The following is a 26,917-nucleotide window of genomic DNA, read 5'->3' as shown; positions in this document are numbered from 1 at the left end:
TTGATTTGTAATGCAGATTTGGAAGGATGTCAAAACCCACGAGTTCCTCACATAAAGCTTACAGATGGCGAGCATGATAAAGAAACGACTTTTTTTAACCAATACAATTTAAATGGCAAAATCTTGAACTTTATCCCCCCCCCATCAAGGATGACACATTTACCCGAAAGAAGTGGCATGTGTCAGACAGATGAAACAGAGACTAAGATAATTTTGTTGGCTGAGAGGCTCAATTTATTCATTTGAGTAAGTTAGTGGGGCGTGAATGACTTCCTGTGAGCTGCGTGAGTCAACTTCTTCATCCAAATTGCACACTCACACAGCTATTATGCTCACAGATAAACAATATGATGGATTATCCGTGCGACTTCACAATTTACATTTACATGAAATCTTTTCGTGTGACTACCATGATCGGGACCGTGTTAGGACGTATGTGTGAGCTCCTCCGGCATTGTCATCTTTTACTACTTCTCACTGGTAAGTCACTTCCATTTTATGGATCCCACCCACGAGTATTTTTTATATATTTTACTTTCAGCATTTTTTCGGGGGGGGTTGTGGTTTTCAGGTGGATTTTTGGATCCATGTGTGGTGTGTTCGCTGGGACAGATCGAACCAGGTGGGCTTTGTAAACATAAGTAAATATTTGCGCCTCTTATTTAGCATATAGGTATGACGATGATGTCACGGTTTTGTTTCAGTGTCCTGTAATAAATACCCATCAAATGAGCCCTGCCGCCTCGCCTTGCCAGGTAACCGACGACTCAGGAAGTCGGGAAGTGGAATGAAGGACTGAGTGGTTTTGTTTTTTTGTGTCAGGTGGCATTGCAGGCTTGGAATGTTACGGAAAAACTCACTTTGCTGGTCTGCTGACGTGTCAGTGGCGGCGTGGGGCAGCAGAGGAGAGGGAGGCCAACTTCACGCTCATCCTCCGTCAAAAGCGAGTCTTGTTAAATCGTCAAATCAGAAATACAATTTAGAAAAACAAGCAAAGATTTTGATTGAAGGTTTTGTGGCTTCTGCTAGGAAGGGCAGATTCTGTCAAGTGTATAAGATAAAAGATGATGAGATGAAGGACACTTTGACTAACATCGAAGTGTATGAGCGTGACTTGACCGTGGAGGTTCTGGAACACGTCGGGTCCGAATGCTCCAAAGATGTCTTCACGGCACATTACAGCAGCCTGCGTAAGTTCTTGCCGAACTTTCACCTGCACTGACTTTTAGGGAGTTCATGTCTGTGATTCTTCACATGTTTCAGTGCGCTGCGGTCCTCCACAACACGTCACCTTCAGGCGTCATTCGGACAGTCACGTTGACGTCAGCGCTCAGTGGAGTCAGGACGATGCCAAGGTCGTCACATCCTTCTGCGTGCGTCACAAAGATGTCACAGACCACCAGGACGATGGAAACTGGCGACAGGTGGATGAAACAGCTAACGTTAGCAATTTGACTTTTGACTTGCGTGTCATTATCACGATACACAGGAAATATGATCATGCTTATCGTCTCCATCAAAGGTCAGCTTCACTAATTTGTTCCAGTTTGAGAAAAACAGCAATGCATTGCAGAAATGGAGAAGGTGAATGAAAGGAAGAAGTAAGGTTTGATGGCAGGAAAGAAGGATGGAGGGAAACACAGATGCTATAATGGAAAGAAGAAAGCAGTCTAGAAGACAGGAGCTAACATTTTTGTCCGTGCGATTTAGGTGTGTTGCCAGGGTGCCGCCGGGTGTCACCTGGCGGGTGTGAAGGGCTCGCCGGTGCTTGAGGTTCAGGTGGCCTGCAATATCAGCAACAAGTGCTCTCAGTGTCCGTGGGGCCACGTCTACATGCTCCCGCCGGGTGATCATCTTATGGAGACTACAAACGCCACGTGTCTCGTATCACTATTATTAATATTATTGATTCGCCATCATCAGAGCTGACGAGGCCGCCGCTTAATCTCCACGTGGTAGAAAACAAGATGGCCGACAAAGGAGGACAAAGAATGATCTCGCTGACGTGGATGGTATGGTTACAAAGCATAGACCTAGCATAGCATAGCAAAAATACAATGTAGCATAGCCTAATTTAGCAGTTATTTATAACGCAGTTTTTTTATATTGCTTTCAGTTCGCTGAGGAACATGACGGCTTTAATGTGACATTGGCCAAGGTATCAGGGGAGCCTCCCTTGGAGGTCCTCAGCGTAACGCGGCCACCCATCACGTTGCTACTGTCCAACTCAGCCTTCCATGTCTACGTCAACGCTTTCAACAATGTCAGTGTCTCGCCGTCTGCCAGCATCACGCTGATGCCACCGCATGGTCAGTCTAATGGCGCCGGATGGATGTCAGCCATTTTAGGCTCATGTCACTCATTTCGTGATCATTACAGGAGACGACAACGGCAGAAGGCTGAGTGTGCGTGTCCACAACCAGACGTCCTTCAGCGTGCTGTGGAAGGACGACTTGGTCAGGAAGTACAAATGCTTCTGTCTGGAGTGGAGCGCCACCTATGGACCATATCCGCCAAACGTGTCCTATAAATCCTTCCATGAGGAAGCCAACAATTTCTGGACGGTGGTTGATATCTCAGGTGGTTTGAACTATTGTATCTTGAGATGATATTCAATCCTACCCTAGTAAAGTAGTATCTTGACTTATAGGTTTTGACAGTTAGCTTTCTACTTCCAGAGCAATTGCAAGCGTACACCAGCTACGACGTCTGGCTGCACGTGCGTGGCCAACAGCAAACATGCAACCTGAAGCGAGTCAACAACAGCCAAGAAGCCACCTTCGCCAAAGCGCGTTTCTATTACCTGGAAGGATGTGAGTGTCTTGTTTTACATTATACTATACGTCAAATATCAAAATTTCAGTATACATCAGATAGGAATATTGTGATCTCACTATTGATAAACCAGCATTAATAGAGCAATTTCAGTATCAATAACACAGTATCAAATAGCGATATTAATATGTACCTGTTTTCTGTTAGCGCCGGCTAGCGCTCCCTCCAACTTGAGCGTTGTGTCCGTCACGTCATCCTCTCTGGAGCTGCGCTGGTCAGCTATCTCACCAGAAGACCGGCGTGGGTTTCTGCTGGGCTACGTGATCCACTACGCAGAGGACTGGCAGCCAGAGAGAAGTAAGATAATATAAATATGAATTTAACATTCCAATCATTTGCAACATTTTGTGAAACTAGCGGATGGCATGTTCTCTCGCAGACATCAGCGTGGGGCCGCTGGTCCATAAGTACACGTTGAAGGGTCTACGTAACAGGGCGGCATACCGGGTCCAGGTGTCGGGGTTCACGCGGGCCGGGCAGGGGGTCCGGAGTGCCGCTAGGATGGTGGAGACGCGGCACGGAATTTCATCAAACCTCACGGCACTCGTCGTCATCTCGGGCCTCGTTGTACTGACTGCCTTGTTGGGGTCCCACTTCCTCAGAAGGTAAAACACAAGCATACTGTTGAAAGAAAATGCAACAACACGTCAACTTTACCTCTTTGATATCTATCAAGCAGAGCTAAAGTCGCCTTTTGGCCCAACATTCCCAACCCTGAAAAGAGCCAATCTATGCAGAAATTCAACACACCCACACAGCTGGTAAGTGACAATCATGAAGGTGGCCAATTTGATTCCAAACAGCAACGTTCGGGCTAACTTTGGTCATTTTTGGATATCTAACTAAAACTTCCAACTTCTCAAATTTGAAAATCCAACCTAAAATTTGGTAAGCTTAGTAGCCCCCCCAAAAAAGAAGCCATGTCTGGAAAGACACAAGTTGTATCAAACTCAATTTGCTACCTGAAAAATCTACTTAATCCCACCGAATGCTTCCATTTGTTGCATTCGCCAGCTGCTTCAGCCCATCGACAGTCTCAAGCTGGAAGAGGAATGCATGGCGACGAATCTGCTTGTGGTGGAGCTCCGAGCGCCGACTTCATCCCACGGCCTTTCCACCGCCGTTGACGATCAGAGCGCTGCCAACTCCCATGATCCTCCTCCCTTAGCGTCCTGCTTCAGCGGTTACACCAGCTTGGATGTCATCCAGCAGCTGATGATGATGGGTGGAGAAGGGACGCTCACGCGGTAGACTACACTTTAGCGTGGAGCGCGACACTCGCCTACATGGAAAACGCACATTTGTCATGATCGTGATCCAGGAATAAGTCCAATCGTCCTCCAGTCCTGCAGTGGGCGATGCATGAAGCACAAAAAGACGACTTGTTTAAAATTGTATATATATATTTTTTTACTAAAACGACACATCAAACAGAAGCTTGTGTACATGAAACAAATGTACAATAATACCAGTGCTCTCTTTTAAAAAAATAGAACAAAATCAATTTGTTGACTTTTAACTCAATATTGTATTCAGTTACCGATGCTAGCGCTAACCATGCAAATAAACTTCTCCAATATTTTGTACAATGGCAGCGTAGGCACTTGATGTTCTCCGCGTCACTTGCTTGTTCGTCCACTTTTTTTTAAGGGGGGGGGGGGGAGCCGGCTTAGCATCAGAGACTGGACGGAGGCAGTATTTGCATTTTAACATCAGAAACCATTTTCGCACTGATTATCAATGCTGTTTTTTCACAGCGTTGTTAATCGGTGTGAAATGTAATGACACAAACAGGAAGTAAAAGTCGACCCATCAATTGCCAGTGTGGCATCATAGTTAAAATAACATAGGTGGGACGTTGGCTGTTTTTAAGTGTGATTTTTACACCTGAAGTAAGCTGTAGTGCATGAAAGGTGCTGACATGGAACGTGGGAGAGCCCAAGTTGATTCGCCAGGTTGCTTGTCCATGGCGGGAGACAAAAACCCAAACTGGGGTTCAAGGTTCATCAGCTTCCTCTTTTTTTTCCCACCCTACCCACACGTTTAACTTTCACAGCTGCGCAACACAATAGGGACTAAAAACAGCAAGCGTGGCCACAAAAACATAAAAAACGAAATGAAGCCTCCTTGTAAACGTCGCTACTCGTGCAGGAAACATCGGGCGTTTCCTTCCTTTCACGCTGCCATAACGGGCAAGTGAGGCTCACCGTTAACCAATTTTGGGAGCATATGCCCGTGCTTAACACGACACGTAACCGCTATTTGCGAGATGCAAAAATTGGACATTGTGGCGCTTCACTTGCCCTCTCGGCGGGGGGGGGAGTGACAACTTAAGTCAGTCAGTCAGTCGGGCAGCGTCAAATGGACGCGTCGTCGCTGCGCGCTTTGTGGACGCCGTTGTGCTGCGTGAAGGAGGGCGAGTGGGCGTCCTCGGCGGGTGAGACCTCTCTGTCGTAGTCCCGTCCCACCTGAAACATTCCACAGTGCCCGCGACGAGAGTGCAGTCGTAAGTTTCCACTTTTATGTTCCCCTCCCCACATTTTGGGTCTTGGTGGCCTGTGCAAAGTGTTGTGAAAGACGCCACAAGTCCGACTTACCTTGTGCATTTTCTTGCCTCTCGGCCGCTCTTCATCTTTACGGCTTCTTTTTCTCGATGAAGACGGTTCCAATTCGTCCCGGCTGCGTTCCCGCCGCTTTTTAATTCTGACAACATCCAATGCAAAGTGAGATTGTGAATGTTAGTATCTTTTCAAGTTCAACCGCCTGATATTCACCTCTTTGGGGAGGGCGACCTGCCCCTTCTAGGAGGACTCCGAGATCGCCCTCGACTCCGCCGGCGGATCCTAAATGTCACATGTTATTTACAAATATGCTTTCCTTCCAAAGCGCAGCCTGAGTATTCTGGACCAACCTGGAGCGGCTCGTGCTTCGCCGCCTGTCTCTGGAGCGTGAGCGCTTCCTGTGGCCACTTCGGGAAGTGCGTGTGTCATTCTTCTGCCACTTCTGCGGCGGTCTGGAAGCACAAAAGTTTTCAGAACATCGCAACAGTTGCAAACCCTGAAAAAGTGACGCCTCACCCGTGTTTGGAGCGTGATCTTTTGCGTGAGCCAGAGCGGGATCGTGATGGCCGTCGTGTTCTCTCCGAATGAGCGGCGTAGTGTTTCTCTTTCTCCGCTGAGGTAAAAAAAAAAAAAGACAACATCCGGTTATCCCAAAGGTGACGCTGGTAAACAGGGGGCCGGTGTCACACCTGGCTCGATGGCGGCGGCGATGGTAGACTGCGCCTCCCGAACGCGCTTCATCACACTCTCCAGCTGCTTGGCGGCAGCCTGCGGCGTCATCTCGGGCGGCTTCACAATAGCGTTGTTGGAGTGGTTCACCCTGACAGAGAGCAAAATGAACGACATCATGTTTGTCATCAATAATCCTCACTGTCATCTTCACGTACTTGAGGGCCCGGTCTCCGAACATGACGCCGTTGAAGGAGAGCGCCCGGGCGACGGCGTCCTGCTCCACGAACTCCACAAAGGCAAAGCGCGAGGGCTGCGTCTCGTCACCCGCCATCCGCACAAACTTCACGTCGCCCACCTGCTGGAAGAATTCCAGTAGCTGCTCCGCCGTTGTGGTCTGCAGAGGGGATAAACCGTCAAATTACAGCATGACCGGGTTTTTACTGCAAAACCTGGATTGCATCTGGCCAATGATCACCTGTGAGTTCAAATTGCCTACGTAGACCGTCCTCCTGATCTCATCCACCTTGGACGGGTCCACGTTGCCCATGAGGGGGGTCTGCTGGAGCGAGGAGACTGCAGGCTCCGGGGTGGGGGTTAAGTGACCAACCAGGGGCAGGTTCAACTGTGTGTGAAGGTTGGGGTACAATTGAAGGTACAGTAGCCAAAATAGGTGATATATGAGGAAAGGATTGCTCATCACATTTAACGACTCACATTCTGTCGTGGGCTGGGCGCCGGGATGGGGAGCAGCCCCCTGCCGTGGAGCAGGTTGTGCACGGGAGCAACAGGTGCCAAAAGCGACAAGGCCTTGGCCTCTTCCGGAATCTTCCCTGCGGGGTACACACAAACAACAGCTGCTCCAAAAAAACAATAAAAATATCCTTAGCACTTTCTTACACACACAGTCTTACGAATATCTTAGCACAATTTATCTTAGGACTGGCTAAACAGTTTGCTTAGTGCTGTAGTGTGTGTGTGGTGGTGGGGGGGGGGGGGGCAACTCAAGAAAAATCTGGCGATGCTAATAGCGCACATCAAGAAAAGAAAAAGGCTTTCACTGCGGCAACAATACCAAATCATCTTGCAATTTTCGACAGCGGGCTTGGGGTGGAGCAAGGGCCAGTAGCATCAAGTAGGTTGTTGCCATGGTAACAGCAGGTTGTGTTATGACATATTTAAAATAAGACGCAAAAAAATAACAAATGATGCTTGTATGCTAATGAGAGATGGACCACCTCTGGATGATGAATGAAATCATTGCTGCATTAGCATCAATAGCGAGACTATGATATCATAATGGCGACTCATCCACGAGCTACAATCATCTGAGCGGACTTGGGAAGAGGTCAGAAGATGTTCTCACTCTCTCTCGCTTTCTCTGTCACTACGGCAATGACAAGAGAGGCAAGTGTTAGTCATCCTCCCTCTTAGCATCTCGTCGCATCATCATGCCGACTCAACCACAAACAAGCTGCAGCAGGAGAGAGAGAGAGATAAGGGGTATATGGGGGGAGGGAGGGTTGGACAATAATAATAATAAGACAGTGGTGCCTTGACTTATTCAAACCAAACCACATCACTTCATCTTGAGAAAGTTGGCTAGCCAAACGTCAACTCACAAAACTAGCATCTCAATCACAGTTGTAATTTCCAAAGCTATATTAAAAATAAAAAAGTATTCTTAAACACAAAAGGTGCAGCAACACATATAGATAATATAATAAATATGATATTTGCAGGCATATTTTCTTGACACTGTGTAAAGGATGACATTCTATTATATTCTAATTTGGAGGGGGAGATTGAATGGATTAATATGGTTTCAACTAAATGGAACTCATCAGTCAAGGTACCACTATAATAATAATAATAATAATGATAAAAAAACAAATATAAAATCGCTCCAGGGAGAAGAGCGAAAGTGAGAGAACCACCTTTTCATAGACAGAGACAGCAGAGATTGGACAACATTGGGGGAACAAAAAGTATGAAAAGAAAAAAAAGGAGACAAGGTGTCCATCTTGGAGTGCTCCTGGTCACATGATCACTGACGCCTCGTGGCCCCCGTCATCGAGGACGGTAGCGGCCTGGCAAACAATGCCTCAATGACTCAGGCTTAGTAGTGTGGTCGTGTATCTGATATGCACACATAATCACACAGGAAACAAAACAAAAAGCCAAATTAATCACGTCCATCCAGACAGCAACTTCTAATTATTCGTTGCTGACAGGGGAGGGGGATGAGGTGAAGGACGAAAAGGGAGATTTAAAGAAAAGAAAAAAGGGGGCCGGGGGGGGGGTCCTCCCACAAAAACAGGTGATGTTGGAATTTAGGATGATTTGATTTGTAAAATGGTAAAAAGGGGAATAGGGTTGCGAAGGGCTGAGAAATTTCTGGTAAGCTTCTGAAAAATTTTCATGGAAAGTAAAACTGGGGAATATTGTAAATTTTCAAAATGTTTAACTTAATGGGAAAGTATCACATTCAAGCATTTTGTCATCAGCAAACATCCTTGCAAAGTAGATTACATTTTCCCCACCAACTATATTAAATATAAAAAGATTAAACCCTCATACCATTGAACTTGCAAGCTCTAAACAGGAAACTGAGATTTGAATCCCAAACCTCAGAACTGCGAGGCTGACGTGCAAACTACAAAGTTGCGTTGCTCGTAACTCGTCGTACATTTTATTAGAATGATTTAATCTGTGGGGGGGGGGGGGGAATTGTGACAGCATCCACACAATGAAACGCTGCCATGACGTAACAGCTACGTGAACGAATGTTATCCAACCCAGTATAGCACAAGAGCGAATAGTTGAATAGAAAGCAAGGTCATTATGAAATCAAGGGACATTTTGAAGCTTTAGCTCCCACTGACCTTCGGCACATGGCACAACTATGAGGGCTCTGTCCATAAAAACAGTATTAGTGAGATGCTGCGCCACTCCAACGCTGGAAGATTCTCGATACTTGACATAGCACACTTTGGACGAGAAGGTTAGAGTGGAGTTGCTAGAGGGACAACAAAAAAGAGGCATTAACACAATCACCCCGTGACATCTTTAAATGCTGTCTTAATTATAGTGTCGGACCAGGCCGCACATCTGCGTTGTCGCCTGATCCCCCCCCAGCCGCCGCACGTCGCTCTTACTCGGGTGGGTAGAGCCGAAGCTCCTCGATGTCCCCCAGGAAGCCGAAGAGAGTGCGCATTTGCTCGCTGCTCACCGTTGACGACAGATTAGTCACCTGGACGACGTTAGTGCCGGATATTCCACTCATTACGAAACAATGACGTATTTAAAACAGCAATAATGTTTATATTCGCCGAATATATGTTCGTGTTTTTTTACATCGGAGATTTGCTGGCTTTTTCTCATAGCACAATTGAATAGCCGGGCGCATTACCGCCCCCCTGTGGGTGGAAGTCGCACATGACAAGACATTTGCACAGTCCAAATGATCAATTTAATTACAGTAAATAATACAACTAAAAATCTAACTACAACTCAACCACGAACAGTAATGTTATGGGGCCTGAGTAGTCATCAATGCAACAATTTTATTCCTAAAAATAAATACTGCTAAACGTGTTTTATCCAAGAATGTGTGATTTTACCAGCAGCCAATCAAAGACTAAAAGATGCTTAAAAAAAGGAACTCTCCAACATTTTAATGTAAACGATTAAACAAACCAATTATGCACAGTGTGAAAGAGCATTGGTTTATTTTCCACAGGTGTTACGCCAGAAAAGATTCATTATGTACAAAATCTGGAATGTCGCGTGGATGCACGTCTGTGGTCTTAAGAAATACACTAGCTACATGTGAACACAGGTGCCTTCTGCATTGGAACTTATTGCTGCTTGTGCAACTGGAAAAGAGAAAAAAAAAAAAAAATCACTGTGTGCGTATATATTTACACATTTTGATTAGTAATGCCTAAAAAAATAAAACACAGAATTGGCCTGCTAAAAATAAATAAGACGTGAGCATCCCAAACAGACCCACATGACGACGAATGATTTCCCAAGATTGTCTACAAAAAGACGACAGTTTGACATGAATATGAACGTCACAATTTCAAACAAACACAAGATGCGAAACATGCTCACCGTTTCATTATTTACCGGCCCGTCGTCAACTACGACAAACAACCATCTAATTGACAAAAGTGACACTTTTACACAAAACGCAGAGACTATTCTTCTCCACACTATTGTAGACATATAATATATAGATTTAATGTGATACAAAACTCTCGTCCATATATAAAATCATGTAAAATCATTGGTGGTGTTACTAAAAGAGTTTAAAAAAAAAAAATCTTACGTGGAAAAACAAAAGGCTTTATTGCTGTCAAGTGTGAATATTGCTTGTCGAAACAGTTCGAGGTCTTATGGCACTTGCTTATCTCCCCGGCATGAGTCAAATCAACAGGACTGGGCCCCAAAAAATAAAATAAAAAAGGCAAAAGAGTGGCGCTCTCCCAAATGAATGTGTGAAGAAACATTAAAACAAAGGCAAGAAAAAGATGAAATATGGACCCGGCTTACTGGAACACTCCCACAGCCATCCTTGCTTTGGTCACATGGAACAAGAAGCAGAATTCGGCCGAGTGTCTCACTTTTACGTCCACTCTCCGAGCGCATAATGTCCTACCGCTCCATTGCTGCTTCAACATGCTAAAACAAACAAAACAAAAAAACAATACAGGCAGAAAAGAGGGTGCATCTTGCTCCCTCTAGTGGTCACGGACAGAAGGGGAGCTCAAGTCTTCAGCGTTTTTTTTTTTCCCCATTGAAAAAAAAAAATTAGAAACCACAGTGACAGCCCGTTTGCCCACCGCGTCATCTCGCTTACATTCAAAGTGGCGTTTCCCCCCCATGCTTGAGTACAAAAATAAGTCTCCCACTCCCCCCCCGTTGCTGTTTACGCTTGCACATCTCTCACGATTGTCAGATCCACAGTGCTGGGGAAGGTCTTGAGGAGGGACACTGCGTTCCCATGGTCGATATTCACAAAGCTGTAGCCGTTCGCCTGGCGACACAAAAAAACATCGTCCACAAAATAAGCTCATTGTGCCAAGCTGCTCGCATTATTCTACACCAAAAACATTTTTCGATTCTAACCACGCCTACACGTTCACCATAACATTTTTCACATATTTCAATTGAGCTTCCACTTTTTGTTGACAGACTGAAGGCGTCAAAAACTACAGGCGCCAATTGAGAACTCTTTTCGTCAAACTGGTATGGTGACATACTTGGAGAATTTTATCACCGGGCTGAAGAATCTTAGACGCTGGCCCTTCAGGCTGGACTCTCGTCACAAAGATCCCCTGAAAGAATGGATCACACCATTAATATTACTCTATTTTTATTTTAGTGGATCTTGTCGTTGGCAAAAACATGATGGAATTAAGACAACATAGTTCACAAACTGTATTGGGGGAAAACCTTACATTATCATCTGGACGAAAGGGGTTTCCGCGACCTCCCACTCCTCCGGATATACTGAACCCGAGTTCTGGATTTTTCTCCAACTTCACGTGGATCTGAAATGCAATGCAAATGTCAACTTTTTAATTTCCAATATATGATTATAAAATCCCGACTGACCTCATGCGGCTGCCGCAAGGGCCCCGGAGCCTGATGGGAGACTTTGAGCATCAAGTAATCAATGAGCTGCTCTCTGGAGGGGTGGCGGGCCATGGCGGTCTGACTCCCATGGGGACGAGCAGACGAGACCGCCTGACCGTTCATCAGAGGCACCTGCCGCATCCAAACACGTTAATGTCAAAGCTTCTTGTCGCTCATGATGTGGAAAAAAGCGGATGCGAGGAACGTCCACCTACTTTTCTGCGCGAGTCCATTGTGTAGCTCTGCGGCCCGGGTGGACCAAAGACGTCATCCTGCAAGACACACGGAGGTGAATCTTCACACAACTCGCGGATTAAAACAACGGCAGCAGACAACATGGAGGTGATTAGTGGAAAGTTGTTTGAAGGGAGCTACGAGCTGAGCGTCTGGATTTCATCTACAAGCTGAGGAGCGCACTACGTGTATGCATTTCCACCACAGGAAGCTTTGGAGAACGTACGAGGGAAGCCTTCGTATGGTTTGGAGATCATTAATAAGAGCCGAAAGATGATCCTGCTGGGAAGGATGTTTCGGTGGAAATGCAGCTGGATTATTGGAATACTATTAAGAGGATATAAATCTCTCCTCTACTGATTCTTGAGGCCACTTACCTTCCACAACAAGTCACTTCTCAGGCCAAAACACAAAGGGGGGGCAAGTGGACGACCAAGCAAGCAGCAGAGGAATTTAAAAGACAATCATGATGATGTCACAAGATGGTGAGACAATGATGACATCAGCCACTACGAATAATGATTATTAATTTGAATATGAATGAAAGCTTCTTGGAGGTTTATCGTTGCTTTGCCATGGACAAATGTTCGGTCGCCCGGAAGTAAGTCTTAACCTTCAAACGTGAAGCAAGTCAAGTCAACCTATCTTGCCGAGTAAAAACACACAAATCGTAAAACAGGTGACTTAAGCGTGACTTGAAAGTTGAATGGCGGGGGAGTGTGCGGCGTGCTCCAGAGGCATGCGCTGGTGACAAAATCAAACATACTCTCACTTGTAGTGGTACAAGTGTCAGATGCTTGCGGGGTGAAACGGGAGAGGAGACACGGGTCAGATTTGTGACATTGCGGTTCCGGACGGTACTCACGCTGAAGGCGGCGGCGGCGGCGTAGGGCCCGAACACGTCCCTACAGCTGCCGTAGTAGCAGTCGCGGTGGGGCGCGTAGCCAAGTGGCGCGTTATAAGAATTAAAGGAGCGGGACAGCGCGTTCTGAATGGTGGCGCCGGCCCATGACGTCAGCGGCGGCCATGCAATGCAACCATGACACGCACATAAACATGCAACAAAAACAAAGGCTTCATGCGATTGGCGATGACGCCCTGCCTGTTTGTAGATTTATTATTTTTTTTATGTAAAAGATGTGCCTCGGCGCAATAATGGTTGTGAACCCCTGGTCGAGTGTTGTGTGCGTGTAGTTCTGCCTTAATAGTTTTTGTTTGTTTACCTTTTCCATCTTCTTAGCCTCAATGTGCCGCATCACCTGGTCCCTCCAGTCGGCCGGCACCCTTCCCGGCGCCCCCGATACGAGTCCACCGGACCCGTCCAGGAGCGAATGCTCCGACTTGACCCTGACGTTTGGTCTCTTACTGGGGCTACTGTGAGGGTAATGGAAGTCGCTGACCGACATGGTCCTCTCCGGGAGCTCGTGGGGCTGCGGCCGGGTGCCGGGCGCCCTGGTCGGAGCGGCAATGTCTATGCTGTACGTGCGGTTAGAGATGGGCCGCTGTGCCGCCTGGCTCATGGCCAGCGGGCCCCTGGCGAGGGTGTGAATGTCCCGGTAGGTCAGGTAGTCGCCCTCGGGCAGCTGCGTGCGACGAGGCTCGCCCACAGAGGAGGTGGAGGTGGCGCTGCTCTGCCGCTGTAGAGTGCCTCCCCTGGACTGGTTGCTGGTGGAGTGGAGTCTTTCCTTGGTCCACATGTCCCCTGGAGGTTTGGAGCCCACGGGGGGCCCCCTTTGCTGGGGCTGCAGCGGGTACGGCGGTGCCTGATTGCGGTTAGAGTAGTTGGTGTTGGCGAGCGAATGGGCGGCAGGGGGGAGGTAGCCTTGGTGTTCTGGGGGCATGGGCATCCTTTGGGCCCACATGCCGTCTTTGCTTGAGAACTGGACGTTGTACTGAGGTGGGGAGGCTCCTGTGGGCCCGCTGGAGGGCACCGGGTACCTGCTGGGGCTGGTGGGAGGTATGGAGGAAGATAGCTGCTCCGAGCCTGGAGAGACTTGGAGGTTGTGATCGTCCAGCAAGGAGGCGGACTTGCTCCTCACTATACTCTGGCCCTGAGCCGTGGACGTTGGATCGGGGCCGCTGCCGCCCGCCATCCTATTCTCTGCTGCCGCGTCGCCGTCAAACGAGTACATTTTCATGCCGCCCACGTCGATGTTGCTGACGCTCTGAGACTTGCTGACCTGGGGAGGTTGGCACCTCCTCTCAGGGGACAGTTCCTCAGTGCTGTGAGACATCTCGCCGCCGCCCGAGGACCCGTCGCTAACTTGCTGGTTTCCATTCTGGAAATGGCGGTTGTCAAAACCCCGCTTGCCGTCCGATTCCTGCAGTCCCACTAAACCATTACGAGGCTCCCCCATGTTGTCTGTCGCCGGGTGCGAAACGTTCATGTTGATCTGGTCCCACTTGGTGTAGCCGTCTCCAAGGCCATTGTTGAGTCCCTTCTCAATGAAGGCCAGTCGGGCTTCCATAGACAGGTCGTAGTCACCCGCCGGCTCCGTGGCTCCCCGCTGTGCCCTCAGGAGCGCTTGGAGGGACGTTTCCGAGCCGTTGCCGTTGTGGAGAAGCTCCCCGGCGTCTTTGGAGGGGTTCATGTTCTCATCCTCGTGCCTGGAACAAAGACAGCGCCAGAAATCAGAAGAGGAACATTGTGAGGATCTCTGAAAAACATTCGCCGTGTTGCGTACCTGCTCTTGGGGAGGAAGGGCATCTTGGCTTCTCTCTCAGGGGTGCACAGGGAGTTGTCCTGGCTGCTGTCGGTGGTCAGTGACACAGAATCCGACATGCGTGACGGCGACGAGCAGTTGCTGTTGTTCTGGTTGCTGTTGGCCACCGTGTCATCAAGCAACGAGTCAGCGTCCTTGCTGTCATCTGTGTGTTCACAGCAACACGCCGTCACTCATCCTGCCTCATCTTTCTCCTGATCCGAGCTTCTCACAAATGGGTTCGTAAGGCTTGGGGATGCTCAAAATAATTTGTAATAAATCAATTTTACACATACTAACCCAAAATGTCGGAGAACCACTGTACCTTTTTTGTCTTTACTCAGCGTCACCACTTTGGGCTGGTTAATGGAGATCTCGATGAGAGGAGGCCTCATCTCAGCAATCCTCATCTCCTCCTCTTCGTCCGACAGTTCCTCAGAGTCCTGGACGGACGAGAAAAGTGTTCAGCTCTGAAACTCTTAGACAGCCTGGGGGGCCATTTTCATCATATTGCACGTAAACTTTGGATTTATGTACGTTTGCCTTGCTGCACTTACCTCCAGCGTGTCTTCGTGGTTTATGGTGGAGCTCTCGGACGATTTGAGCGGGGCACGTTGGGAGCTGAAGGACTCGGACTCTGTGTCCCTAGATATGCCTTCTGGAATGTTTGGGATGGTGAAGGTGGTGTTGCAAGCTTTGCCGTCCAAGTCTGACGCTAGGCCATTGGGGTGGGGAGCGTCGATCACCTGCACAAAAAATATGACTGTTAACATGTTATCGCTGTCACCCAATTATGTTGTGTATCGAAATATTCAAAGACCTTGACTCCCACGTCCTGCACACCAATGTGGTTCCTTTCCGCAGGGGTCTTGGGGTCTCTACCCGACTCTTCGCTCGACTCATCCTCCTTGAGCCGGTGCGCCACCGACTGAGCCGTCTTCACCATGTTCTTCAGTTCGTCGGGATACGGCGTGGGGTAACGCTTCAGGTTGCCCTCCTGGCAGAGAGGAGGTGTTCATTCGAAAGATTCACAAAACGGTACGACGACAAAGGAAGGATGCGCCGCCGTACCCTCGGAGGCGTTTCCCTCTCGTCTTTGTCCTCGTCGCATTCAAAGGCCACCTGAGCTCGATGCTTACGCTGTTCCTCCCACAAGACCGGATTGAAGCTTTCCGAGTCGGAGTTGGGAACGTCTGGAAAACAAGCGACAGAAGGGGCGAGATCTCTGTCAAAAATTATTTACTCAACAGTACTTTTGACTAGTGGGATGAATACATTTGATGGCCACACTCGTCATTGAATTGTGACCTGAACCGTTAACTTATAACCAAAGTACGTGGCGAATATAAAATACTGCTCTAACGTGACTGAGAGGAGAAATACAGTCTAAAAATATCTCATTTTAAATTTATGATGAAAAATAACAGTAATACCCAGATGTTACGATTAAATTGAAATTTTCAGAGATAATTAAGGGCTTTATTTGTATCATCTTATTTAAAGCACTTCTATGTTTATCCTCCTATATTGAATGTGTGCCTGTCCGACCTCAACCACAAGGTGGTGCAAAGACAAAGAGAAATAGCTCAAATCTAAAATTTCACCTACTTCTCAATCACAGCTCAATTCAAACGTACACATGTGCGTAATTGGACTTTCTACTGACTTCCTCACTTGGGTGATCGTTATATTATAAGGAGGTCAAAGAGGTTACAGCTAGGCTCGAGAGGAGGTCGGTTTGCGCAACATGATGACAGGAGACACCACCTGTGTGGCAGGCAGCCCCTATTAAACATGCATTCGGGTCACACTCACAGTCTTCGGTTCGGGTCTGCTGCGGGAACATGTAGTTCGTCAGTACGGTTTTGTGGGTCTCGGGGTCTTCTTCCTTCTGAAGCGGGATCAGGGGTTTGGACTGCGGGAGATTAACCAGGATAGAAGATCACTGAATTAGTCTAACAAAGAATTGCCTCAATAAGTCTTTAATGGGGGAAAAAAAAAAAAACTCAATGATCCCTTTACCTGGTTTTCAGAGAGCCACATGGCTGTCATTTGGCTGAGCTTAGTGAAACTGTAGGGGAGGTTCTTCAACCTGCAGAGGATCACAAACACTTAAGTCACAGTCTATAAAAGCCTGAGAAACACTCTTAAGAGTCAGTTGAGTGTGACAGTTTATTGGAAGGGGGGGGGGGGGGGGGAGGTGAATGCAAACAAATACAAATTCCAGAGTTTCTGTAATGACGAGATGGAGGAAGTCAAAGAGCATCTCGGTTTACAGATGATTGTAGGCTAATGAAGGTATCCTTGACGTCGTCATTAAGTGTCTCCGCTTACAAAGGAAGAGGCTGTCTGTGTGTAATCACAAACACGCACTAGAGTTGGGTGCTCCACTCACTTGTTGTTGCTCAGATTGATGACCTTCAGCTTGTGCATGTCGCCCATCTCCTCCGGCAGCGACTCCAGCTTGTTGGAGTGCAGGAACAGCACGGTGGCGTTCTTCCAGTTGCCCATCTGTCACAGCAACAGATGTTTAGATGAGCACACTCGGACACGGGTGAAGGGGCTACCGATCTACACTCGCCTCGGGGGGAAGCTGGCTGAGGAAGTTGTGATCGGCGGCGAAGGTGCGCATGGCCGCGCACTGGCCGACGGACGGCGGCAAGGCTTCGATCTCGTTGAAGCTGCAGTCCAGCTCGTCCAGAGAGCTCAGCCTGAAGGGTGGGAGACAAGTAAAAGTGAGAAAGTGCCCAGTCGCTGTAAATTCTGGGACTGGGATGTTTCTATTTTACACCGACTGTGTGAAAACAGGAACAGGAACAGACACGGCAGGCCGAATTTCCTGGGGTAATATAAGAAAGAAATGGAATAGTGGCGATCCGGAAGGGGGGGGGGCGTGATGTTTAACACGACACTCCTCTCGCCAGCAACCAGATGCTGGCATCATCTAATTACGAAGGTTGGATTCTGTGTCGGCTGTGTGAAAGCTGAACGCAATGGCGGTGATATCATGCAAAGGCAGGTCAAACCTGGGGCTGTGACGTTGGAACTTGTGCAATGGCTGTTGGAATGAGGTTCCATTGTTCACCTGCGCCTTTGTCAAGTCAAAGGTAATAATGTGGGGGATGAAGTTTAACCACCAATTTATTACCATCTTTGGCGGTTGTTTCACACACGACACGCACTTCCTGGCTGTTTCCCGGCACAGCATGGCCGCTAATCTGCTCATCTGACGGCTAACATACGGACTCATCTTTAAAAGTCTGACAGCGGGGAGGGGAGGGGGGAGGCTTATTATAAATCCAACAACAGCATGTGTCCGCCCCAACACAACGCAGCTTTCAATCCTCACACGGGATTAAAGATCAACCATCGGGGTTTTGTAATCTGCGCCAGGCGGTGTACTCTTAACGCGGCAGATAACTGCTTGTTTGGAAGAAAGTGAAGGATTAAGAAACGAGAAGGAGGATGATCCTCACCCTCCGATGGAGTCGGGAAGCTCCATCAGTTGGTTCTCATCCACCTTCAGGGCCGTCAGTTTCTTCAGCGAGCCTGAGGAGCACAGTGAGCGAGAGAGAATGTTACACAACAACAGCAGAGTTCTTTTTTTGGGGAATTGAGGAGTATACGTGCTAAAACATCCATACCGATAGAGCCTGGCAGTTGCGTGAGGGCGTTGTTGGACAGCAGCAGGTCCTGCAGACTCTCGCAGCCGCAGATCTGCTCGTCCACCATCTCCAGGTTGTTCTTGGAAATGTCCAAGTAGAGCAATTGCTTGAGCGTGCCCAGCATCTGACGACAAGTACAGACAGACCGGTGTTAAGGAGGACATGTTGCTCGCATTCCGGGTAAAAGAGCACACGTTGATAACGATCGACCAGATGGCAAAAGTTAAGCGGCGTGAGTTTTAGTGCGGAACAAACAAACTGTGCAACATAAAAAAAAAAAAAAAAATTGGTTTGAGTTGACTGTGCCACTTTTTGTGGATGACGTGTGCATGTCAGTACCCCAGGCAAAAACGTCAGGCGGTTCCCGTCCATCCAGAGCTCCTTGATTCCAGTCAGCTGCTCCAATACCTCAGGCTGTGGACGGCACGGTGAGAAAGGAGGTTAAAATGTTTGTGCGTGGGAGAAACGCTCCGTGTGCCAAGTGGAGCTTTGGTAACAGCTCTCTTGAGGCCGCGGGGACACTCACCACTTCAGTGAACTCGTTGCTGCCCAGGTCCAACCTTTCCAGCTGTGTGAGCTTCTGCATGCTCCTGTGGACACACACACACACACTCATCTTGAGGGCCGTAAAATGTGTCAGTGTGGGTTGGAAAAAAAGCCGAGATTAGAAGCAACATGTCCGCGTGCGTTGTTCTTGGCTCACTCTCGTCTCGACGCAAAGCAGAAGCCCACAGACGGCTTTGTTTGGTTCTGAGGAGCTCCTCGTAAAGCGAGAATGGAAGCGAGGCAAAAGAAGACGCCGTCGCTAACAACCTTTTAAGTCCATGAAAACTCGGGAATATACAAAAAGAGACTTTTTAGAGTGTGAATGAAAAGAGCGAGGTCACTAGGGCAGTATTGACTTTTTTTTTTTTTCTCAAACAGCTCAAAGTACACAACAAATTGTTTTGTCAATTCTTGATCGGTGAGCTATTAAATTAAAACAAGATTGGTGCATTTTTAATGAACTACAGCAGCAATACATTTTCATTACTGCTAGAATGTGACCGAGACGGTTGTCAATGGAGTCTTGTGCTTACAATGAGCGGCGCAGACTTTTCCGGACTGACCGGTGCGGCTTGTGACTCCTAAAAAGCACCGGGCCCTGCTGTGTGAGAGCGAGTCGCTGAAAAGATTTTCTTTGTCCGCGGAAACATTTGTTGACATCTCCAGAGATGCCTGCCCCGTCGCCCGGGGCAACCCTCATCATGGCCGCTGCCTCTCTTTGTAAGGTCAGCCGGCTTTCTAATGGCTCTGGCGTCTGTCACGTAAACAGGTGGGGGTGGATGTAAAATGGAAGGCAAAGGGGGAGGCAAGTTTCCCACCCATCAGGAGTCAAATTAAACAAGTGAGTAAATCTTCTCTTTGTTGTCCATTTCCCCAAAATACATGACCAAATTGTGACATCACAATGTGGCTAACTGCTGCCCTTTTCCGCAGTGCAACTCGGTAGCAAAAATCGTCTTCACGCTAACGTGCACACAAAGTGCTAAAAGCTAATCCCTAAACACAGTTAGTGTGGCCAATTTAGTAAATTTTCCTGACCATTCTTGCCGAAAAAAAACCAAGGTTCCCCGAATGAGCACCAAAAATCTTTCTCAAATGTTCTCCGAGTGAGGTCCAACCCTCAGCTTGTCGTTACATCAAAAAAGATTACAAAACCTGTCAGAGCAAGCCGGCGGGAAAGAGAAGTGGGGAAAGGGAGGGGGGGTGATCTTGTGTAACGTGATGGGACTGAACAGTACAAGAAAAGAGCAGGAGGAGGAGGAGGTTTGTTCTCCTCTTACTTACTTGGGCAACATCTTCAGCTGGTTCTCTCTCAGCTCCAGAATCTGCAGCTTTGTCAGCCTGCAGCCACAAGAACAATGCAAATGTCATCATTGTCATCATACAAACACGCACTGGAACTCACTGTATGTTTTGACTAACTGTGTGTCATCACAATGGGTCGGCGCGTCACATGCGTGAACCGCCAACAGGCAAAACAGAAGAACCAGTTGAGCCACAAAATGGATGGCTGGGAATGGCCGGAAATTTCTGACTGAGCGCGATACAGGTTGGACTATTCTTGCTTCTCACATTTAACTCAAGTTCGTTTTCTGAGGTCCCCCCCTCCCAAACCGACCTGCCAAAACTAGCTGGTAGGAACTCCAGGAAAGCGTCGTTCAGGTAGAGCTGGCTCAGGCTCATGAGCTGGGTGAAGCCATCAGGGAGCCTGAAATGAGATGAAAATGAGTCACACCAGCATACCAAGAGTTCTGCACTTCACCTTTTTCATACACACTTGGAAATGGGATTGACGCTGGCTTCCACGATAGTGAGCATTTTGCAGTTTTTGATATTCTCTGGAAACTCCTGGATACCTGCACACACAGAAAGACACTCCAATTTAAATCTTATATCCATGGATATGATTTTTTTTATATTTTCCAATCAGAGGTGAAATCCAAACTGACTGTTTTTGCTGACGTCAAGCTCCCTGAGGCTGACCAGGTTGGCGACGCCCGGCGGCAACACCGTGACGTCATTGTCAGGCATGCTCAGTCGCTGGAGGAGCTGACAGTTGAATAGTTGCTAGTGGCACAAAGACAAATTTATTGACTGGAGCTCAAGAGTAAAAGTCAAACTAAAAGTCGTCCGCGGGCTCACTTTGGGTAGATCTTCAATCTGGTTGGCATCGAGAAAGAGCTCCTGCAGCGTCTTCTCAAAGCTGAAGATCTCCTTGGGTACTGTCTCCAGGCTGCAGTGGGAGTAGTCCAGTGATGTCACCGCCTCCTCCTCGCCCCGCAAGCAGCGGCACGGCACTAGGCGAACGAAGAAGCTGCGCTTCGACATCCTCAGGCACTGCAGGGGACAGACAAGAAGAAGAAATCATTCGTTTATATTATTTTAAAATGAAGGATAAAATTCCTAATTTATGTCAGACTTAGATATTTTTGGCATTTAAGAATTAGAATTTATATTTTTGTGTAATATTTTGCGCCAAACACCTTTCCTATTCATATTTTTTCTAATGTCTAAAACGTTTGTCTTACATTATTAAATATTTCCCATCTATTTGTGTCAATTACTTCTTATTATGTTTTTAGGTTCAGCTGAACATTTTTGTCATGGTTTTCATCATACCAGGTCACACTTCCACAACAACAGTGTGGGTGGTGAGGAACTTCCTTAAAAAGGTTGACATATATGCACACAACCACACACGCACAGATGTCGGAAGTAAATAGTTCAACTAACACAAAGCCAAAATGAAGAGACTCAAAGGCAGACATGCTTTGGCAGCGAGCTCCATACGTGCATGAGGTTTGAAAACAAGTTTTTTTCCTTCTTCAGTTTTTAACTTTAAAACCAATACTGTCTAAGAAGCTACAGTAACAACATCAATAGAATGAAATCACGATTTGGCCTACTTATCCCACACACGTGTTACGATTGTGAATGGTGGCCATGCGAGCGCTGCGTTCCTGGCGGCAAGCCCCCGAGGCCTGGCAGCGAGCCCCGTGGCTTCCCCTCGGTGGCGGTGAATGAAAACGACATTCTCGCTTTATTTTCCTGGTCAGAGCTCCTGCTGGGTCAAGGCTGTTGCCATAGAAACCGTTGGACCATTCCAGAAAAAGTCAGAAATGTCAAACCTCAGGCTCGGAAACTTTCTATGGAATGCAGCTTGGGGTGTCAGAGTTGGGGTAAAGCGTGAAAATACTTGGATTTCGGGGACGATGTCAAACCTACAACAACCAAAGTGTTTGCAGCGCCGACTGTACCATCAAAAGCAAGAGAATGATTCCGCCGAGATGATTGACAGCAAACACCAGACAGGCGCTTTTGCGGTCTGTGTTGAGCATTACAGCTGGACCACTTCTGTTGGCTGCGACATGGGATGCAAGGCCGTCTGGCAGCATTTATTTCCCGTCTGCTAGCGTCTGTAATCTCAGTCATAGCAGGGGCAATCCCGGGAAAAGCCATAACAATCTGGATGAAAAGCTGCTTTGAGGGAAGCAAGCAAGGGCCGCCCCGCGCTAATCACATTGTCACATCCAGCAGACAAGCGCCGGTCGCTATTAATAACGCAAGCTGCCGCTGACAAGTACTTGGATCTGAGCAAAAGGCCAACAACCTGGAAGCTTCTGTCTGATGCCTGCTGTCAATCATGGCATGTCGGATGAGTGATTATCATCCCAGCTCAGCCGTGCACTGCGGCTCCAATCCTGGGGTCCAAGAGTTTATACCAAGGGCCTGGTAAGATGCTAAAATACGAACAGAACTTCTCAAATGCTAGCATGTAACATATGACGTAAACACATAGCAACCCCTGTTTTTCGTGTTTATCACCAGATGCAAACACACAAAAGCAACCGCGTGAGCTGAACCGACAGTCACACTGGAATCTGAAGTTCCAGTTTCACTCTGGTTCTCAGCGAGCCTCCGAGCTCTCAGCGGTCTCGCGTGACGCCGCCGAACAAAAAGCCTGATTGTTTTCTCAACGTTTGGCCCCAAATGAGGGCGAGTAATCTGAGCTGAGGACGAGGACAAAGTGGCATCTACGCACGAAGATCGGCGCATGTGAAACTTCTGCGTGCGCACATGCTTTTACATTTCAGCACCCTGACATTCAATGAGCAAACCTCCTGGAAAGCCACTTCCTGCCTACGTGATGGCTGACTTTGACTCTGCAACAGCAGCAGCGACAGCACATAGCTAATATTTGGTGTCTTTCAATTCAGCAAAGCATCACTGCAGCTCCTGGTTGCACCTGTGTTGAGCAAACAGCGGCGGCGGGATGAGCAGTTCCGCATGTTTGCACAGAACGTTGCGACATATCCAAACATCTCAGGTAATGATTGCTGCCCTGGCTGCCTTAAAAGAGCACGAGTACAAGTCGAGCACAAGACAAAACAAATTAATAGATAACTAACTCGGATTTTGGTCATGCGCCAACTGTGAGCTTTTCATAAATGTTAAGATGCCACCATTTTGTGTTGTTTTCAAAAACTGCCACTTTGAGACCGGTTGGAATTTTCTGGCTTGGACAATTAGGGCCGGTGCAAAAAAATGTATCGGCCTGAATTCATGAGAAAAGACCCAAGCGGGTCAGGCAGGCCTGCTAGTTATAAATAGAAGAGCCTCCATGTTGCCTGTACGTTGTTAATTAAATATGAGCTCTCGTTAAGGACGAGCCTCTGGGATTCATTTGTACAGGCCGGCGAGCATTAGCACAAAAAAAGAGTCCGGCTGCCACAGACAATTAGAAGAACAGGGGAAAAAAGTTAAGTTGCAGAAACAACGTGAGAGCGCACGTTTTTGTCCCAGATGCTCACGCAAGGCCAAAGCAACAGTAACGGAAGAAAAAAAATACTCATTTGCGAGCATCACGATCAACAATGTTGACAACAACTGAGACAGGAAGCGCAATAATTACCTTAAGTAGGATTTTAGCATTAGCTGAGTGAATATTTTAAGTGAAATAAATGACAAATATCATTGTGCATTTGTCACCTACCTTGTCATTTAGGAGTCAAGCGCTTGGGCGGTGGACAGCGGGTAACGGAACTAGCAGCAACAACACTGCAAGAGAGAAAACAGTAACTATTAAAAGTGTGATGATACTGAAATTCAGATTAATCACGCAGACTCTATCATGCTCCACGTAAACGTGCAGCTCAGCCTCTGGCTAGCGGATGTCACAGCCAGCCATGCGCTTTAGGCAGTAGGTCAAAGTGAATATTCTCCATCAGGTTCTTGTTCTATAACGCTTGTCCTTATTTGGGTCACTATCACAGCTGACTTCACAGCAAGAGGCACCATGGACTTGTTGCCATTCAATCACACGTAAAGATAAATAAGTATTCACAAACACACTCGTGGATCATTTAGATGCTTCAAGGTGGTAGGAAAGTCGAGAGTAGCTGGAATAAAGCCACATAGGTACGGGAAGAACCCAAACGCTGCACAGGGAGGCCAGAGCCGCCAATCGGAACCCAGAAACGCAAAACGTCAGAAAAGGCAATTGTGCTAACCACTTCTTCACCATGCTACCATTTGAGTATTTTGTATAAAAAAAAAAAAGAAAATAGTTTTCCTTTTCATTAAATCAAAAACAATTTAGGCTTTTATATTTAAAAAAAAAAAAAAAAGAAAATATTTTTTTCCTTTGTATTAAATCCCCCAAAAATTAGGCTTTATTAAAAAAAAAAAAACATTTAGATTTGTTTTTTTTTAAAGCATCAAGGACAATTCTTGTTTTCCTGTAACATCAAAGATAATTTTGAGTATTCGACAAGCCTACCATGATCAAAGCATCAAAGATAATTTAGTTTTTTTTTTTAGGGTGGTACTTACTGCACAAAAGAAAAGCTCTTATGTTTCGCTGTACCCAATGTGCACAAAAAACACACCAAAGCAAGGTAAGCAGCAAGATTTTCACAAGCTGTCTGCGTTTGGCAAAAAACACAACAGTGGCATCTCGCTGACCCGGGCAAACAAGGGGCCGCAAGCAGATAGCCACACAATGGCGCCACAGTGCAAGGCCTTGGCCGAGACAAAAGAAGCCGGCGAGCGAGAAACATTCTCACTTGTTCATCACGTCCCCCTAATCAGCCGCAAACACTCGTCAGTTTCTGCTCCACTTCCTCTTCGCCCATCTGACACCAAAAGTAAGAATACTATACAAATGGTGTGTATGTGGTGGTTTTACACATTGCAGAATATTGTAGCATCCTCTGAGTACTATGGAAGGGCAGCTGAATGGAGGCTTCTTCTCGCTGGTGGAGATGCAACATGTGGCCGCCCTCTTTGGTCAAGGGTTAATTCAATCGGGTCAAGTTTTCGGATCCCAGTGGCCAGACGCCAGCCGGTGTTTCTTTGAGGGGTGTGAGGTTGGGGGGGTTTCATGCTGTCACAACAAACAAAAACTTTTGCAGACCACCAGTGAAGCAGATGGTTTTCCATGTTCTTGCTCACATTCCCAAACAGGGAAGTCTCAGATTGCTGGATTGCATCTAATCCTAAATGTCTTAAATTACGCCAGCTAATCTGATAAATGGATTTGTCATAAAATAAATGCACATTTAACCGCATACAATAGTAAAATCAAGAACGAGACACCACATTTAAAAGAACAATAATCGGAATAAAAGGGGAAGAATAATTATAACAGAATAACGAAACCAGACATGAATAAGATCAATAGAATAATACAAAGGACACCAACAAATATAAATAAGAAAAAAATAGAGAACAACAAGACGTAACAAGAATTGCAAAGAACCAAAAGAGGAATAAGAACAAAATGAACAAGCACAATACTAACCCAGGGGGCCCTGGAACATGGAATGTTTCTGAGCAGCCCTGGCTAACAAAAAAAAAAAAAAAAAAAATCGAATAACTCTAAATGTAATAATTCATGTATTTAACATTTTATGCTGAGCATCTTGTCTGGTATCGGTTCCCTAAAAACACAAAACAGCTGTGAACACCATTTACTGACGTCTAACTCACGAACATCGATGATCACAACCCACATTAAACATCCATTTATTTACATTTTTACCTTAATGATTTTCAATCATCTGTGGATGGGGAAAAAATCGGAATGTGTGTCGTCTGCTGTTACTACTCCGCCGCGACTAGGACTGTTAGCATCGTTAGCATGTCGTACGCTACCCCCCACCCCAACCTCCGGGTGAACAGACGCGATAACAAGGAGGGGAAAAAAAACACCCACCTTGGTGCCTTGCTGTCGGCACTGCGTCCAGCCGCGATGTCCACACACGATTACACTCCGATTTGACGCCGTGAGAAGAGCATTCAGTCGGCTAGAAAAGACAGCATCGCTCGACGGTACTTCGAATGGTTCCGAGCTAATGGGGCTAACAGCTAGCCCCCCACTTAACTCCAAACTGGCCGTGTGGGCTCATATCGGCAACAAAGCCGTCTTAAAGTTGTTCAAGTCACACTTGAACGGAAAGAGAATCCTTTAAAAATAACACAATTTGAGCTCAAATATAGGTGCTGGTTTCACGTCAGAGGATAGGGAGGGGAAAAAAAATCCAAAATGTCCACACGATATTCAGCGAGGAAATACAAAAGCGGCTCGGCCGAGTGGAAGCTTGACGTCCAGTGATGAAATGTGCCGCGCCCAGATGTTTCCACTCATCGTCTTTCTTTATCCGTAGGTCGATGTGAAACAAAGCAGGTTAAGTTTACTCCGCACGCTGTCCTCTTTCGGTTCCTTACTGAGCACCGAAGCCCCACGCCGACAAGAGGTGTCTCCGCCTCCCGCAAACAGACAAGCGTCGGTCTTGATGCTTGCCCGATGAGCGCTCCCGCATCCCCCCCCCCACGCACATGCATTGTAAATACACACATTCAAATGATATACCTACACAAGAATGCAAAACAGCCGAATAAACAACCATATACAACGCTAAATATGCATCCAAAATATTGTTTAAACGGTGTTCTATCGGAAAGCTTCACAAAAGATAATAAAACCAAAATGCAAAGGAACTGAATCATTGAGCTCTTAAATTAAGTAACCTCGCCTGACAATAAAACTACAAAAACT

General features: G+C 47.0%; 3 protein-coding genes and 1 long non-coding RNA gene across 12 annotated transcripts; 2 read left to right on the top strand and 2 right to left on the bottom strand.

The window, feature by feature from the left end:
• The first annotated feature begins 196 nt into the window (after positions 1-196).
• LOC119131634 (protein sidekick-1) lies at positions 197-4,421 on the top strand. Of its 3 annotated transcripts, none has more exons than XM_037266245.1 (14): positions 197-480; positions 572-622; positions 705-755; positions 823-1,190; positions 1,264-1,424; positions 1,711-1,846; positions 1,924-2,012; positions 2,117-2,309; positions 2,380-2,580; positions 2,679-2,813; positions 2,983-3,132; positions 3,215-3,440; positions 3,515-3,596; positions 3,850-4,421. In XM_037266245.1, the coding sequence occupies exons 4-14, from the start codon at positions 842-844 to the stop codon at positions 4,084-4,086; spliced, it is 1,959 nt and encodes a 652-aa protein (XP_037122140.1). In that variant the 5' UTR covers positions 197-480; positions 572-622; positions 705-755; positions 823-841; the 3' UTR covers positions 4,087-4,421. The 3 variants fall into 3 exon arrangements, with proteins under 3 accessions (XP_037122140.1, XP_037122138.1, XP_037122139.1); XM_037266243.1 differs by having other exon boundaries at positions 3,512-3,596; XM_037266244.1 differs by lacking the exon at positions 197-480 and having other exon boundaries at positions 555-622; positions 3,512-3,596.
• srek1 (splicing regulatory glutamine/lysine-rich protein 1) lies at positions 4,221-9,373 on the bottom strand. Its single transcript, XM_037266246.1, has 11 exons — positions 9,224-9,373; positions 8,951-9,084; positions 6,783-6,898; positions 6,544-6,690; positions 6,284-6,462; positions 6,086-6,216; positions 5,913-6,009; positions 5,747-5,848; positions 5,610-5,678; positions 5,433-5,538; positions 4,221-5,303 (listed from the first exon to the last, which is right to left on the bottom strand). Exons 1-11 carry the CDS (start codon positions 9,349-9,351, stop codon positions 5,193-5,195), a joined length of 1,320 nt encoding a protein of 439 aa, XP_037122141.1. The 5' UTR covers positions 9,352-9,373; the 3' UTR covers positions 4,221-5,192.
• Positions 8,794-10,536, top strand: LOC119131637. The gene is made up of 2 exons (XR_005099690.1): positions 8,794-9,069; positions 9,157-10,536. It is a non-coding gene; the product is annotated as an uncharacterized LOC119131637 (long non-coding RNA).
• erbin (erbb2 interacting protein) lies at positions 9,780-26,638 on the bottom strand. 7 transcript variants are annotated; one of them, XM_037266240.1, is made up of 29 exons: positions 26,075-26,638; positions 23,852-23,916; positions 21,001-21,195; positions 20,808-20,925; positions 20,636-20,714; positions 20,477-20,566; positions 20,143-20,199; positions 18,839-18,902; positions 18,652-18,726; positions 18,292-18,436; positions 18,124-18,196; positions 17,229-17,358; positions 17,043-17,158; positions 16,670-16,739; positions 16,463-16,562; positions 15,719-15,840; positions 15,468-15,644; positions 15,205-15,393; positions 14,973-15,090; positions 14,630-14,813; positions 14,206-14,552; positions 13,555-14,061; positions 13,169-13,524; positions 12,811-12,933; positions 11,927-11,983; positions 11,691-11,843; positions 11,534-11,626; positions 11,336-11,410; positions 9,780-11,109 (listed from the first exon to the last, which is right to left on the bottom strand). In XM_037266240.1, exons 3-29 carry the CDS (start codon positions 21,184-21,186, stop codon positions 11,002-11,004), a joined length of 3,912 nt encoding a protein of 1,303 aa, XP_037122135.1. In that variant the 5' UTR covers positions 21,187-21,195; positions 23,852-23,916; positions 26,075-26,638; the 3' UTR covers positions 9,780-11,001. The 7 variants fall into 7 exon arrangements, with proteins under 7 accessions (XP_037122135.1, XP_037122133.1, XP_037122132.1 ...); XM_037266238.1 differs by having other exon boundaries at positions 13,169-13,519; positions 13,553-14,552; XM_037266237.1 differs by having other exon boundaries at positions 13,555-14,552.
• Between the last annotated feature and the right edge of the window lie 279 nt (positions 26,639-26,917).

Source organism: Syngnathus acus, chromosome 12 (genome assembly GCF_901709675.1).
Source record: "Syngnathus acus chromosome 12, fSynAcu1.2, whole genome shotgun sequence".
Classification (NCBI taxonomy): Eukaryota; Metazoa; Chordata; class Actinopteri; order Syngnathiformes; family Syngnathidae; genus Syngnathus; species Syngnathus acus.
This window is presented reverse-complemented; position numbering and strand designations above follow the sequence as displayed.